This window comes from Manacus vitellinus, unplaced genomic scaffold, assembly GCF_001715985.3.
Source record: "Manacus vitellinus isolate BGI_N305 unplaced genomic scaffold, ASM171598v3 scaffold_0_pilon, whole genome shotgun sequence".
In the NCBI taxonomy this organism is placed as follows: Eukaryota; Metazoa; Chordata; class Aves; order Passeriformes; family Pipridae; genus Manacus; species Manacus vitellinus.
In genome coordinates this window covers 2,299,579-2,316,904 of record NW_021938789.1, presented here as the reverse complement: position 1 = coordinate 2,316,904, position 17,326 = coordinate 2,299,579, and the positions used below count along the sequence as shown (strand labels likewise).

Sequence of the window (17,326 nt, the reverse complement as noted above, 5' to 3'; positions counted from 1 at the left end):
TCATGCTGCCACTCTTTGGCTGATTTGGTTTAATAGTGTAGATGACTTGGGGAATGGTTCAATGGATTGTATGAATACACTTCTGGTACATACATTTCATTTCTTGTATGTCAATTGGGAAGAATTACAGTTCCAAATACGCAGAGCTAAGACTGGGATTCGCAAGTATCAAAAAGATACATCCTCCACTGTCTGTTTAACTCTACTGGGGATGGAGCTATTTGCATCACAGAGAAATAGCACTTAAACAGCCTGAAAACTAATTTGAGCTCAAAGGGGCTCTGCTCAGGAGACTGTCCAGTTCTAGATCAAACAGAGGATTAGGAAATTTGCTTCAATATAAAAGCTATGGCAACATGACAATATTGAGTTACATAATGTAACTAATGTAGTACACTTACATAAAAGTCTGTAGAAGAAAATACAGAACACACTGGCATTGTACTTTGCCTCTAATAGAAGGTTACAATTCTAAAACGTTGTTGGTAAATACAATAAAAACCACAATAATACCTCGACGTCCCCAAATCAGACGTCCGTGTTACAATAAATGAATTTGCAATGCACACATTAACAGGTTTCACTGAGGCCAAAACTGTAAGTTGTCTAGAGCACCAACGTTAGAGAATTCGCCTTTGATTTTTGTGTTTTGGGTTTTTTTTGTTTTGTTTTTTTTTTTAAAACAAGATTCACACCTGATAATTTCTGTAATTAAATGGCTGTGTGCAAACACCACTTTTTTTTTACCTCATTCTCAGTTAAGGAAGCTGAAGGAGATGAACTCTTGCTAAAAGCAAGAGTTGAAGATTCTGCTGCTGAAGCCCGATTTCGCTTCTTCAGAGGTTTACATGCATCAGACAGATTTTTCGTTGCTGTAAAATAATTTTGGTTTACAAAGTGAAGTTTGGAACTTTAAAATGTTATCTCCCTGAAGCCACTTAAAAATATTCCTTCAGATAAAGGAAGGAATTATTTAGGTAGGTCTTCTGGGCACGCAAGTAGGGCTGAGCAAACATGAAGTAAGTTTCTGAAACCATGTGTTTCGGCTTGATTTTAAAAATAAAGAGGCTTCCATTGATCAAATATCTGATACAAATGGCTAAGAAATGTTTGTTTTCTCAATTTTTTTTCTGGCTCATTTCTATTCAAATCAAAATATCTTGTGCTTTATAACCTCTTTAAAGCAGAGGTAACAGTTATATTAGAAGGCCTACGTGATCTCATCACAATCTGAGTACCACTAATACTTTATTAAGAGAAAGGTTATACACAGGAGCCAAGAACCAGACATTAACTCTGGCATGTCACCACTTCTACATCGTGCAGAACTTGCTGAAGCTCAGTTGTCTTTGGCATATCGCTGTGATACCTAAAGAGACATGCTCTGACAGAAGTTACCTTGAACTTGAGCATCATTAACAAGTCTGACTTTAGAGTTTTGGTCCAAGAATTAGAATCCCCTCTCATGCTCCACACTGCCTCCCATCAAGCATCACTTAAAAGGACTAAAATCCCACAGTAACCGATGGCATTGATGGTCACTGCATTTGTTTCACTGGGCCAATGGACAATGACAAACTGGAGCAGTAGGATTTGTATCCCTGCTGCCAAGAGCACGAGGCACCAGCTTTAATTTGGTGCCATCAAATGGTGAACTTGTGAACTGCTGCTCTCAGTCAGCAACGCACAACTTCAGTCAAGGATAACGTTGCAAAATGGTAGTGAAGGAAGAGGACATGCTCCCCCCAGGTGTGGCACACTGCCTGCAACTGGTGACTGCATCAGCAAAATTTAGCGGCTGCCTCAGACAACCTGGTTATTTTAAAATTACTGAGTTGAAAAAGTTACATTAAAATTTATTCTGACCACATTACCTGACTGGTTCTTTTGTGAAGAGGAGGTTTCTGTGACCTTAGAAGAGTTTGTTTTTGCTGTTTTGTCATTGCTTGTCTCCCTCTGTCACAAAAAAAAATATGAAAAAATAAAAAAACTCCTAATTTATGAGTGGTTGGATAAAACTGGCAATTAGTTCTGGATCTATATTATTAAAGAGAAAGTGTCTTCACAAATATATGAATGGTAATGTAGTTAAGTTAGCCCCATTTAAGTGAATTTTAAAACTCATTTACAGCACAGGGTACAAACCCATAAACAACTGAGAAAAATTAAAGAACATAGTATTCCAACATCCCACTTATCCATCCCAAATTCAGCATATCAAAGAGGGGAGCTCTAAATGAACACAAACCTTGTAAAGTTATCCTTACTATTCTTTGTCTAAACTAGTCAAAGTAAAACCTTCAATTATTAAAGGTAAACTGCAGAATTAGTATAGAAATTTGAGAATAAACCCTGTGCAGAACTTGAAGTCCCAGAAAGACTTGCTTTCGACTCCACAACTTATAGCAGTGCCATTTTTTAAATTACTATGGTTAAGATTGTTTCAGCATTTCCAAAATAATACACTATTTTCAAGGGAGAATAAACACCACCTAAATTTGCTCCGGATTGAGAAATCATCATTAAAAGTTTAGGCTGAGAACTGGGAAAGTTTTTGTCAATTCTTGGTCAAAATTAAGACACTGTTCCTTACACATGCCACTATTTTTTTAAATTTTTTGTATGTTACAAATTCATTCAAGTTACTAAAACTGCAGCCAAGAGTGCTTAATCCTTACAAATGCTCACCTGATCAAGAAGAACAATTCTAATGAACAGAAGGCTTTACACACTTTTTCAGTCTTCATCTGACAATGAGTTACACAAAAGATGTGCAGGTGAACACCTCTAAGGCCAGAGAACTGGTTTCCTTTGTAAAAATAAACACGAATGGCTACTGAACTACAGATGTGCTGCACTGTGCTTTTACTGACTTCTGACAGACTAAGCTGCCCTACCACTAATGCCACCAAAGGCTCCCAATATCAGTTTTCTAAGATTACTGTTACACTTCTGTGCAAAAATGAAAGAAAAGAGGGTGTCAAGAGGATGGTGCTAGACTCTTTTCAGTGGTGCCCAGGGATAGGATGAGAAGCAGTGGCCAATAAACTAATACACAGGAAGTTTCACCTCAACATGAGGAAGATTTTCTTTACTTTGAGGGTGGCAGAGCACTGGAACAGGTTGCCCAGGGAGGTTGTGGAGTCTCCCTCTCTGGAGACATTCCAAAGCCACCTGGAACTGTTCCCTGTGTCACCTGCTCTAGGTGACCCTGGCCTTGGCAAGGGGTTGGAATGGATGATCTCCAGAGGTCCTTTCCAATCCTAACTCTGTGAAAAGTCATTTAAATTTAAAGCACGCTTTACAGAACCCCCGTTCTGTTAATGTGCATTTTATATACATCATCAAAGCAACAATGAACAAATTAGTTTTTCAAAACTGCCCTATGGGTAGTTATGACTTGGTCACTACGTGTGAAGACATTCAGATTTTGTAAATAAGGATTAAGGACAAAAGCAGAGTATAACACAAAACAAGTAAAACATCATGAAATAAAGGCTTTAAAGCTCCTCCTATCCAAAATTATTGCAACTAAAGCCTGCAGGTAAACTGGGAATAGCAGAAGGAAGGCGTATGGTTAGTGTTTGGTTTTCGACTCATTACATAGACACTTTCACTGTCATTCACAAAATGTTTTACTAAGCAGCAGCACATACAGCTGGAAGTACCTTGGGCTCGTGAAGGCAGGAGAAAGGCTAAGAGATAATTCCTAGAAGAAACTGCAAAGCAACCATTCTACCATATCTACCTTTCTGTGGAGCACAAACCCTGCTATATCCAGTTAGAGTTTCCAAATTGCCTAATATTTACACGTATCAGATTCCTTGTACCAGACCTTCCTAGTTCTGATAAACAGATCAGGTAGAGGACAACGCTTTTTAAGTGCACGTTACTAGGTCAGTGTTACTAGTGGGAAGTATCTCATGGGAATCATTCATCTCATTTACTTATTTTCCTGTTGATATTCACCTCTGTGTCACAGCATCAGACACCAGAACCTCCCATGCACAAACTTATACTGCAACCACGTTCCATTCTGCTTGTGATAATGCAGACTAATTGTAGTGTATGAATGCTGGTGGGATAGTAAAGTACCTTTAGCACACTTAAAACAAGGACTTCATAGCAGGAATTAATTACAATAAGTAGACTTCATTATTCCATGGGTCCACTGCATTATAGTGTATTCAAATCAATTAGATGAGTTTAAAAAGATCTGAAAAACTGCTCCTGCTCATCATAAGATGACTATTTCAACAACTAATGTGCTAGAGCAAGAAGTACAAAAACCAGTTTTGGCCCTTCTTTCTGCAAAGGCAACAACATTAAAATTATCTCTGTCCCTTGCTAATCAGCTCATTAAGCCTGGCTATCTGAAATTCTATTTGGTTTTTTTATAATAAACTTTAAACAAGTTCTCTTAATATCCACAGTATCAACAGAATTACTAAAGTAACCAGTCTACTAAACAAACTGACATCTACAAATGAGATCTACGTAGTTTATTTAAAAATAAACCTATTACCTTTCCTTGTATTAAGTTGTTTCATTTAACTGCTGTACCATCAAAGTTCTGAGCTGAGGTCTGTGGAACTCACACTACAGAATGATACTGCAATAACATACCTGAAAACACGTGTGAGATAAGTTTTCCACACAAGTAAAACCCATGAAGTTCACTGCTCTACATGCATGACTAAATAAACCTGTGCTTAGGTCTCCAGAAGATAAGTATTGTGTCCTTATACACAGCTTTAGTGACCTATGTAAGGAAAAGTCTCATCCTCACAAGCAAGCTAACCTGAAAAGAAGCCTGTGATTTGTGTGATATACAATACTTTTACTGCATAAACATAAATTTCCTGCAGTTTCCTAACTTAAGAAATGGGTCAGCATGCCACCCTAAAATGTTCTATAGCCTTCCAGTTCATGAAGTTTTTCTGTTTTGTTTTACTTGCTTTCCCCTCTCCTGACTTTTGTCTAAAATAAGTATTGACTAAAGGTATTTTTTTTTTTATATTCCTGTAAAACTGAACTCCAAATCAGGAGGAAAGAAAAAGAACTACAAAGCATGACAACATGGAGAGGTCATGCCTCCCTCTGCACATTCCTTCGGGAAACAGATTTTCTGAGTGACATGTTTGCCACAGTTTAAGTCATACCTCCATCCTCAAAACCAAAGAAAAAATCCTACAGTGATAAGCTCACATGTATCTGAATACTTACAACAGTTTGGTGTGACACAGTACTTTTTTTATCCTGGAAATGGAAATGCTGACAAACTTAACTACAGCAATGTGACTGGTGCTGCTATAAATCAACCCAAACAAACCAACAACATAATTACCTTCCGATTATTCTGTTTATCCATCCTGAGTCTTTTCCTAGGTGCTTCCTGAACTTCAAAATCTTCTGTAGGTTCCTTTGTCCTCTTTTTTTGGTTTCTTTTATTTCCATGTAAATTACCTTGGGATGGGGGATGGGGGAAACTTACATGAAAAATAATCTAAAACCCACTTTGAAATTATTTTGAACTGATCTAGTTATTTAAGGTACTTTTCTCTCAGTCATTATCTTTAAAACATGGTTAAACATTAACACAGTTTGATGACCTCTTAACACTTAGGATCTAGCTTCTGGTGCTGAGGACTAACTCTAGAACACATCCAAATCAACTCCTTCATACTCAAGTTATTTTAGAAAGATGAGTCTATCTGTATAAGCACTAGTTTAACACCTGAATGTTACTGCCCAACATTTATTTAATATCACGAGACTGCACGTGATTGATCTACACAGCTTTTAGCTCTCCTGTCACTTTTATCACTAAAATTAATTTGTAAGTCTCCTCCTCAAGTCTACTTTAAGTTCTTCAACTGTTACAGATGAAGATACTGGCGACATCTGTTAAAGGGCCTCTGAAAAAGACAAGTTATCACCAACCATACAGATTGATTCTCTTTCTGGTATGGCAATTCCAGACTCTCTCTAACAAGCTTACTTATATTTTACAGGAGACTGTAAGATCCCTTTATGAACCAGAATCCTATGAACAGAACCACACTGGTCATTTTAAACCACAAACTCATTCACATATTCAGATGATTGTTCACTGTACAGTTTAAGCAGCTGTTAAATTACAAAAGGTCAGTGAGTAATCTACATACCCCTGCCACAGGCTCAGCTATTGTTTGCACCTCAAACACACAGGTAAGGGTTTGGGAAGTGCTCTGTTTCGTCAGGACGAAATGACAACATCGTTACACTCTCCAGTACTCCCTACTTTATGAAGCTACAGAATATTATTAGTATGAAGATTGCAAGCTTCAGGGGCACAAACATGTTAACTTAGAATTGCCCTATAGCTACAAGCATTCTATTCCAGTGGGAACAAATATCTGTAAATATTAAAAATATAGCAACTTGAAAATATGGATAATTTTCAAATTAATGTTCTTATCTAAACAATCTAGAATATATTCTATGATCAGACTCTGAATCCACAAAGCAGACTGAAATGGCTCCAGGAGAACCTGCTACTTACAAAAAGCCAGCAAAAGAAATCCCACAATATTTTTGCAAGTTTAAGATAAGAGGATTTGAGTAGGGGAACAATCGAACTGACATATTATCATCTGTAGATAGCTATAAATGTACACAATATATGTACTAGAAACACCTGGTACAGGTACAATTTCAATTACATTTCTTGCAATATGACACTGAGGAAGGTGAACAAAATTCAGCACTACAGTGTTAAGATATTTAATTTGGGATCCATTAAAGTTCTAATGTCAAGGAAGACAACATCTGAGATAAAATAAAGAGATTATGATACGTGGGCGATTACATAAAAAAATACACTCAATAGCTACTTATAATGATGAGCTATTTGCACACAACACAAATTTCAATTACTTCTGGATCTTGATCTCCTTTTAGGTGAGTCTTGAAACACTTTACGTTTGGCCTCTCCAATATTCTTCAATGATGAACCTTGAGAGATACAGAATGTGTTTTTTTTTTAAACTGATATCCAAATATTTAACACTTAAAATTTAAAGTTAAAAACTTTTCAATTTTCCACAAAATGATGTTATTTCACACACACACATATAGTTAACAAAACTGACTGCCATTTTTATACAAGTTTTTCCAAGTCTCACAAACTTTCAAACACTCCCTCTCATTCTTGTCATTGCCCAAAGCAGCACCTGTTGGCTTCTAATACTTCCATAGTAAGTCTTCTTAGAGTGCTGTAATGCTATTTAAATTTGAAAAATTATAGCTAGTTAAATTTGATAAAGTTCATGCAAATGCCAAACTATCTTCCTCCTTTCTCAAATGACTCCAAACCCCCTCAAATATTTTGCAAATAATCGAGACTGTTTATCAAAACCAAACACCAGAAAAACAGCAACAAAAAAATAAAAACAGGAAAAAACCAAAGTAATTGCAATCTTGTACAAAGTCCTAAAAACTTTGAGTAGCACAATAAAATGCCAAATGGATGAAGGTTTCAGAATAAAGTTCAGAATACTTCTTCCTGAGTTGATGATGATGTGAAGTAATACACTTTAGGTATGTATCAAGAAAAGGTGTAGCACTGATTAAATTTTTTAAACCATTTCTATCTGTTCTATAGAAACAACACCTCAAATTTTACTAGTAGTAACACTTCATCTTCCCTTCCCACCATCCACTTGTAACAGGCAGTGGATGCAATGGCAGCTGCTTATGGGCAGAAGAAGAATGAGAAACCAGCAATGTCTAAACAGCAGAAGGTTTACATATAACAACTTTTCAGAACAATGAGCAAGAAATGTAGACTTCGTGGGTTGCGTTTATTGTAACCATTGGCATTCCTTTGCTATTGGCACAAACACCAAGAATTAAAACTGGAAAACAGGGAAAGCTGTTTTCCCTACAGGGTCTCAAATATGTGCTTAGTTTAACGCCACTATGTATATCAAATTTAGTTAGAGTACACTAGCACAGTTTTACGTTTACCAGAGTCTTCTTCAGATTTGGGGGAGGTCACTATGGCAAACTTTGTGTTATAGCGAGCTTTCTGTTTTTCACTAAGCATGTTCCACTGCGATTCGAGCAATTCTTCAATCTCCTCACTTGAAGCATCTGGATGTTCAGCAACCACCTATACATGCAGAAATAGGGTTGAATTAAAAAAAGTTGACCATTGAAAAGAATGGTGAACATACTTCCATCACTTTGGAAAACTGGATACAACCAAGTTATCTAACATTTCTAGACAGAACTAGAACAAAACCTTCTGTATCCAGCTTTTCTTTTAATAAGCACCTCTCTCTCTGTGTCTCTAAAAAACTAATCCATGAGAGTATTCGGAAGTATTAAGACTAATTTTGGAAGTATCTATTTGCATTTTAACATTCAAAAAGCCAGAGTAAGTGTAAATCTTGTTGTAATTCAAAAAGATGTGTATGATTTCTCAATGAAGTTTAAATCTATACCACAAATGACAGACCAGCAATACTGGAGTATATAAATCCATCCATCTTCATAGAAGAACTCATTAAACACAAAACTCAGTACACCTATCTCAGTAGAGAAATTTAAACAAGCTACCATCTGATGCAACATGTTCCTGTATTAATTCATCATTTTATATTATGTATGTGAACATTGGAAACTCAAAAGCTGTGCATCTTTTCTTAACACTATGAGCAGGACACATAATATCCATCAACATGGAATTTAAGAGAGTTTCTAGAGGTTTATTCAACACAAACAGAAAATCCAGTATTAAAACCCAGAAAAAAATCCTCCCAAACTGCTTCAGTATTCCTCTACTTCTATTTAAGGAAAACCAGATTTGATTAATCATAACAGTCAGAAAGCTCTACAATTGTACAGAAATGAAACAGTACTTTTAAAAGCAACCCTTCTCATCTTACTACCCAGCGCTCTCCAAAATCCTGTTACTGGAGTGATGCAACCAATACCCCGAAAACACAGAGCAAAATAAAAACTAGGACAAGAAAGCCAAGTGTTCAAACAGTACCACTGTTCAACAGAACAGAAATATAGTTTTTCTGATAAGTGGAAATTATTAAACCTAATTTCTTAGAACCTAATGCCTTAAAACTGCACTTCCTGTTATCAAACAGGATACCAGTGTGAGTGATGCTTCTCCAGGGGTTAGAATAGTTGCAGTACCGTCCTTCCACTGGGATTAGTCAGTGTCTAGTATAGAAATCTATGCTGTAATTTTTCTCCTGGTAGAGTACTAAGAATTTTCTTGCTTCTATCTGGCATAACTCATCTGTATAAGGCTTGAAGAATACAACTATCTTCGAAGGCCTCTACTCAAAGTTTGATTAAAATCCAACAACATCAAAAAAATTCTTGAAGGGGGGGGACATAGACAGACCCACAAGATACCCCCTCCCACAAAATCTTACTTTAGGAAATGAAATTAGCATCACTTTTGACCATTGCTGCCAAGTGTACAGCTCATTGTGCTCAATTAGGGCACAGAGCTATTTAACTCTCTAAGAAATAACTAGATTAGTTCAAACAAATGAGATAAGTTTTAACATCATCCCCAGTCTCACCAAAATATGAATAAAAATAACTTTCAACTGACTAGGAGTGCTGTGAAATGACAAGGAAGAGACAGTCATGGTTCTTAACAGTGAAGGGATCCTTGCAAATACAGCCTCCAAGGAAAATGCCCAGCAGTCTTCTCCCAAGTCTCCACACTGTAACACTCAATCCCAGCATACATACCAGAAATTATGTACTGGGTACCTTGATGTACACAAAAATCATGCACTTCTCCCAGGTACTTATTCTAACTATGCTCCACAACACAAGGAATATCTTTTCCTGGTTCTGGGAATTAACATCACCAAAGGTGTGGATGTGGTAATCAGACCAGGCACATCCTAGCTCATCCAAGTAAACGGTATCACCTTCGCTCTTATTTGTCTTGATATCCAACACCACCCTACACGTGCAGAAATCTTCAACTGTGACCCCTGCTAGTGAAATTATTCTTAACTTTCCTAAAAACAGACTCAAGGCCCAATGTAAACAGTATAGCTGTCTGCCTCTTTATCTCCAGTCAGGCACTCCTCTCTAATGATTACTGTGGTTGTACTTCATAGACCAAGTGCACAAGAGAGTCAATAGTATAAATACATCTTCACTCCTTTGGTAACAGCACAAAACACTAAATGCGTCACTGCAACCACAAAAGTGCTCCAAGCTTTCAGCACCTCTCTCAGGGAAGTGTGCCTCTTAAATCATAAAAAAACATTTTCCAGCAGTTAATTAATAATAATAAAACCAAGTCAATATATGAACCCTATTACAGAACAAAGCCACACTCCGAGCAAGACACGGCAGAAATGGCTCTACTTTCAAGGGAGCTCACGATTATTAGAGGCCCCAGAAGAGAATTCTTCAGTCATACCTTTCATTCACTTCCATCCCTTCCCAAGACTGGGGGCAGAGAGCCTCTTCTGGATACACAGCTTTCCTTTTTTCTATGTTTGTACGTGCAAATACCAAGACAGCCATACACTACACTCTCTGATGCCACTCATACAAGTAGCTCAAAACCGGGTCTGCTTTTTTAGCTGTTTATCACTCTTTCTAAAGTATCACAACATCTGCAACACAATAAAACCAACACTTGGGTGGAAAGCAAGACGTGCAAGTTGGACCAGATAAACCTAACAGAAGGGGAAACTCTGAATACTAGTTTGGATACAACATCCACCTTCCACCAAAGGCATAAAACTGCCATTTTAAAAGCCACATGACAGGCAAAAAGCATGAGTATCTAAATTGGTATTTCCTCACTTTGCCAGTTAACTTTGAATCAGTAGAAAGGAAACACAGGTCCTCCTGCCCTGATGGTCAGCGAGGGGTGTCTGCAGCTTTTGTAACCTAGTTCTGTTCTACCCACAGAAGTGTTTCTGTACCTGTTAGAACAGATAACATAATCAGGTAGATTTGGGATTTCATCACTGATCTCATTAAACAGTATTCTAGCCAGTAATGGTAGGATGTCCTCTCTCTAAAGATGTGTAATACTTTGAAACTTACTTCCTTCTGCTTTAAACTTTGTGCAGTGTTAGTCACCATCATCAGTGTGAATTTCAAGTTTACGCAAGCCTTTCAGTTTCCCAAAATGACCCTGAAGACAAAGTATTACCTCAATTTCAGATACCGTAATAGTCTTCACATTTTCCATCTAATAATTTGAGAATTATGGTATAACCACAGCAGAGAATGAAGCTTGATAACTGGCACAGAAAATAGAAGTATAACATTGGAGGCTCAGCATGCTTGGTTAAGGCTCCATAAAACACGTCCTCACAACCTCATTTCTTCCACAGAAGGAATTTCGTGTCCCTCAATATTGAACAAGACTTCCTGCTACACATGTTAAAGGCCAAGGAAATTCCCTCTTGCAACGTCACTCACAGAAGAACTGGAAATAGAACTCATGTGTCTCCAGCATGAGACAGATGATTTACCCATACAGCTTTCCATGATTAATATGTCCAAATCTGTATTTAATAGTCTGGCTAAAACAACGTTTCCTCTGCAGAGCCAGAAAACTGAATTGCCAATGCTTTTCTCAATTTAACCAAAGCCACTAAAACGTTTCTGTAATGCTGTGCTCATTTTCATTCTCAATATTAGCTTAAGTTTCAATGATCTAAAAAGATCTCAAGTTGAACCACAACTAATTGACTTCCATACAACAGAATCTGCTTTTCAATATTTCTTTATGAAGTTGGTATCTATTAATATTTTCTAACATAAATATCCTATGACAAAGTCAACCATTCAGTAGCTATACAGTATGACAAAGTCACCACTAACTTTCTGATCCTGAAATATGTAACGGTACAAGAAAACACAAGGAATCACTCTAGCTTCAGTGCATGGAATAGTACTGCAAATGGAGCAGAAGGTCACAAGGAAGAAAAATGATGGTCGTGATTTTAAAGTAATGAGCTAAACCAGCAGTACTGCTTTTATACTTTTAACAGTCTTCCTAAAAAAGGTTTGGAGTATAAGCATCTCAAGAGGACCTAGTTTCTGTCCCAGCAGGTTGCACATTTACAGTGGTCTTCACAAGCTTTGGTAAAATGCTTTTTTTGAAGCTCAGCAAAAAGTCCCAGGTAGGTAAATGAGGTTTGAGGTGTTCAAAGGTAAATGAACACACCAAAGGAATTAACTCATGTCTTCAGAAAGAATGTACAAGCTATCTACAAGTAGATTGCCATAAATAGCATAATCTTTGTTATATTTGCTTGAGCGTGTACATATGCATATCTATTATATTTTACATACATTAAATAAAAAATATGGATAATACAAAGGACTATTAGATTATGTAGGAAGATACTAACACAACTTTGGCTTAAAGTACAACAGCATTATCACCATCTTGCTCATACTGCTCATCTATATTCCCCTCCTTCTCTATTTCTGTCTAGACTAAGATTTGATGCAGGCATACCTTGTCAAGCCCAGAGTATTATGGATTCTGCAGTAATAACTATTTTTTGTTTACTAAAGCAAAAAAGTTACTTCAAGTACAGAAATGGGAAGAGGCAATCAACAACAATAACAGCCAGAAGAGACTAACCTCATCTCTGTGCTTCTGACAAAAGACCAAAAACTGAGATACTGCATCGCCCTTTCTGCTTCGCGGAGTAGACGCCGGAGTTTTCTTTCTATTGAGAGGGGAGCCTATCCCTCTTTTGGATTCTGCCTGTTCAGATGACTTTTGAGGAGTAGTATTCTTGTCCTCCAACTGACTGCTTTCTTGTGTATCATCAGTGGCAGACAGTTTTGATGTCCTTCTCCTCCTCTTGTTAGGAATGCCAGACTCCTTCATCGACCTCAGGTTTGGAGTGGTTTCTTCATTTGAGTAAGATGACTCATCCATCTCCTCTGGCGGTTCCACAGTAATGCCAACTTCCTTTGCCACTCGAGGATTAAGATGAGGTCTGTCCCTAACATAGATGAAGGTGTACTTGGCCTTCCGTTCTTCCACTGTCATGCCAGCTGCTTCACTCGCTTGCTTCACACCCATCTCCCACTGTGGCCGCAGCTTCCCCGACACAGGCTTTAACATCTGCAAGAGAAACTGAGAGAGTGAGAAACTTGTCCACTTTTCATTTCAAAATGCCAACATTAATATAAAACAATTCCAAGAGACTAAGGGTAATGCAGATCTGCAATTCAGGAGGTTCAAATGGAGTTGTATTTGACGGTGCTGGTACCACGCGTGAATCAGTGACAAAGCAGAAGAGTACTGATTTTTACTGAGTAACAAACAGTGGCAAATCATCCCATCCTCTGCATCTGTAAATGAAATATAAGACTACAGGTCTCTGCAAAACAAGCTGTCTTTAAGCTTTCTAGAATATCTATTTATATCTGTACATACCTGTAACAGCAAAAGAAAAGGCTGCAAATCTTGTCTGACTTGGTAACCTCTTACCTTTATTTTCTCTGCTTTAGTGAGGGCTTGTCTTGCACTTTCCTGGCATAATTGTTCAAATTGGTCTTTTTCTTTGAAAGGCACAAGGCTCTTCTCAAATATCCAAGCTCGCTCTGGGACATCTCCAAAAAACTGAACGTGATATTGACGAAAACTCTTTTTCTGTCCTGAAAATTAAAACCAAATGTATTTAAGATACAACTTTGGTTGTTCTCTTCACTTTTAGACTGGAAGTCTGTTTGAAAGCTGCTACAGTTACCATGACAAAAGCACAGTACAACTGGATAACCTTTCAAAAACCCACTTAACCAGCCTGAAAGTCTCTGAGATATAATCTATGAAGTCTGACACAAAAGGTCAATAGTTTAATTTCCATCAACAATATGCTTGGCTAAATTAACTCAAGGTTACAATCACCTGTCATCATTTTCCATGTATATTAACTTACATCTAGGTCTGGATGTTTCTGAAAATGCACTGAGCACTCATTTCTCAATGAACATTGAGAAAGTTTCAAAGTTTGGATAGCCTGTATACTCAGCCTCATCTCTGAGTCACCTAAACTTTATCTTTTAATATTCTTAAACAGAAACACATACTTCAGCTAGTTTTAACCCTTGCAATCACAACTTCATGTTAGCCAATATTTTTCAGGGATCAAAGCAATAAACAAAATAGATTGGGGTGGTGGTAGGGAGAGTTCAAAGATAAGAGAACAATTCCGAAATCTAGGCAAGAAATTATTTATTCTTCTAAAAATAAAAATATTCCCTTTTTTCCTTAAAAAAAAAAAAGAAATATTGTCTCACTGTGGAATAATATAGGCATGCAACCTTCCCCTTCTAAAGGTCTCAGTTGTTCTACAGAGAATGGGGAAGACAACACCTTCAAAATTCATCGAAGAGTTCACAGTTAACAAGGAATTTCTAAAACGCAGAAGTAAGAGATTAGACTTAAGATGTCCTCTAGCACCTCCTTCATTAGAACTTGCAGATTGGCTGTCTCAGTGTTCAAATTAGGGACTCATTTAAAAATGGAAAAGGTTTTAGCCGTGATGACCTACGTTTTTGTGTTTGCAAATTCAATCCTGCTGTATCAGTTACCCTCCCTAGATTATCTAACAGAGTCTGGGCAGCAGAGGAACTTGGGTAGGGATGGCTACACAGAAGGAGCAAATAGCAGTCACAATTCTATTACAGGGGTCTTCAAACTAGGTCTAGATTCTACCAGGTTATTCATACACTGCATGTCTTCTGGCTTAATCAGAAAATACCTCTAGTGGATCACTTCATGCACTGTAACTGGGATGTTTCTAGACTTAGAAAGAACTTTCTTTCCATGATGACTCAAGCCAACAGTTATTTTAAAAGGGGCTTGATTGTAAGATGTTGCATCTGGAAAGGTAATATGAAATCAACCTAACTCATTATATGAGCAAAATGTAATGTTTTACAACAATTACAAATATACACATATATATAAAAACATATATGAGAACTACAAGAACAATAATGACTCACTTGAGATCAGATATAAGAATCTAGAGGAATGGCATAGGGAAAGTCTTGGGATTGTATACACCACACATTCAATCCACTAGTATAATACATGTTCCAGTAATGCACAGTCAGAAGTGCACAATAATTCTCTTGCACAGTAATTACTCTGTCTTCATTAAGAAAATGCTGTTTGAATAGGAACTACAAAGCTTCGATGACTTATATTATGATGAAATAAGGGGTAATATTTGCATTTTACCAGGATGCCCTGGTTGCAGACATAGGTGCCATAGAAAAAAATCACAACCACCTGTAAAGATCTGCCTCGTAGTGCAGGACATCTGTAATTGCCTAATTAAGGAGACTAAATAACAGTGCCTACCACTGGAGTCACGGAACCTAGTTGTGAATCTTCAGATATCTTTTTTGAGTTGAATTTATATCAATGCTCTTGGATAAAATAATGAAATTCATTAATGGTTGTTATATAGCAAAACAAATTTTGGCTCACATAATCCTGAAATAAGTTGTTGAAGGTTTGGAAGAGCGTTCTGGGAACCCACCACTTCTACTGGTCTTTTCTGTATCCGAGTGTCTGTGGTTGACCACAGCCAGAGACAGGACACTGAGTGAGATGGAGCTTTGGTCTGACTCAGTACGGGCTTTCTTACACAAAGTATATTTTCTGCAAGTTGAAAGCTGCTAATTTTTCTTAAGCCTAACCAGCTGGAAGGATGAAATAAAGCATTAGCATCCAGAAATTTAGACTGCTTATAAACACTCGATCCTTCACCTAGAAATGAGAAATACAGAGACCTAGCTCAGTATTTCTAGAACTCCCAGATTAAAGAACTCTTCTGTTTGGAAAAGGAGACTTTTGCAAGTGCCTCAATATTAAACAGTAGGTGGAAGGTAAGACTGGAAACATGTACTGATGGAAATACACACATCAGTGTGCATTTACCAGTTATGGTGGCTGCCCAGACCCACTTCAAATTCCCAAAGGAAAAGGCAGGTCCAAGTCAACTCCAGAGCAAATATGAGAAATAACCATCACCCATGTTACTTCAAAGAGATGGAACTTAACATCTTGAAGTATGTGGGCCCTTTTTTCCAGTAGTACTCCACAGGTTGCATTCAGATACAGGGGACTGGTTTTTGCTGGATCTACTTCTATAAAGAGCTACCACAGAGATTCTTGGTAACAAAACATAAATTTTGCACCTTTCAAGGGACAGAGTAATTCAGTTAGTTAGCCCTTCCAAGTCTTTCTTAATGTGTAGTCTAAATATTCACTGCTCTTAAGCTTCAAATGTTTCAGGTATCAGAACAGAGAACAAAGGTAGAAATGAGATTATGAAATTGTACAGACTCTACTTAAAAATTTCATTAACACTTGGTAGTTCCTCCATTTAAAATTGACTAATATTGTCTGCAGATAACAGTATGAATCACAGACTCTATGAATCACAGAAAATTTAGCTGCCTGAATTCTGGATTGCTTTTAATAAAGTACAATCATCAAGAGTATTTAATTCCCATTGCATTTCAATAAAATTTTTAGCCCATATCACTTATCCAAGCATCTCTCTAAAAACAATGGAAAGCAGCATCAAAGAATTTTTTTAACAAGACTCCACAGTTTCACAGATCACAACTTTGATACCTTTCAGAAAATGTTCAGAATTAAAAGACACAGTGGGGAAAAAATTCTCTCTGCTATATGCTCAAGAATGGTGTTCATATGATTTAAACATTCCTGCTGACAACAAGGAGCTGATTTAGTTACTGATCATCTGAACAGATGAACAGAATTTTTCCAAAACGATGATTATGTATACCTGAGGAAATCTGATTTTTTTTAGCATCATTGACATACCTTTTAGTTTAGTGTAGGAATGGAGAACAGGATCAGCAGTAACCATACATGGCCACCATGGGAAACCAGACACTTTTGACCACACTAGATCTCCTACATTATACTTCAACAGATGCACTTTTTCTTCTTTGGTGGTACTCTGAGTGGGATCTCTCTTAGCAAGAGCCTTAAAAGATAAAAATAAATAAATAAATTCAAACATCATTATATTTCTTCAGATAAGTACCAGGATTACAAATAGCACCAAAAAAAGCCAAACTACAGTTAGTATTCTGTTTAAGCATTCTTATTATATGTGAAAACAGAGGGGTAATGGAAGGAAGAAAATAAGAAATAGTTCATCCGAACAAAATGCTGTCATGTTTGCTAACAAACAATAATTGCATTTCATGCGTAATAAAAAACTTCAGATAATAACTTTTGTTCTCTCACAGT

General features: G+C 37.1%; 1 protein-coding gene across 1 annotated transcript in view; it reads right to left on the bottom strand.

Moving 5' to 3' along the window:
- The window catches only part of NSD2 (nuclear receptor binding SET domain protein 2), a 58,009-nt gene that overhangs the window by 25,112 nt on the left and 15,571 nt on the right, over nucleotides 1–17,326 (bottom strand). The window contains exons 2-9 of the mRNA XM_018088651.2: nucleotides 16,892–17,057; nucleotides 13,514–13,680; nucleotides 12,653–13,144; nucleotides 8,011–8,155; nucleotides 6,919–6,996; nucleotides 5,348–5,466; nucleotides 1,875–1,956; nucleotides 748–872 (exon numbers count right to left, since the gene is read on the bottom strand). Coding sequence (XP_017944140.1) covers nucleotides 748–872; nucleotides 1,875–1,956; nucleotides 5,348–5,466; nucleotides 6,919–6,996; nucleotides 8,011–8,155; nucleotides 12,653–13,144; nucleotides 13,514–13,680; nucleotides 16,892–17,057 — 1,374 coding nt within the window. The remainder of the gene's footprint in view (nucleotides 1–747; nucleotides 873–1,874; nucleotides 1,957–5,347; nucleotides 5,467–6,918; nucleotides 6,997–8,010; nucleotides 8,156–12,652; nucleotides 13,145–13,513; nucleotides 13,681–16,891; nucleotides 17,058–17,326) is intronic.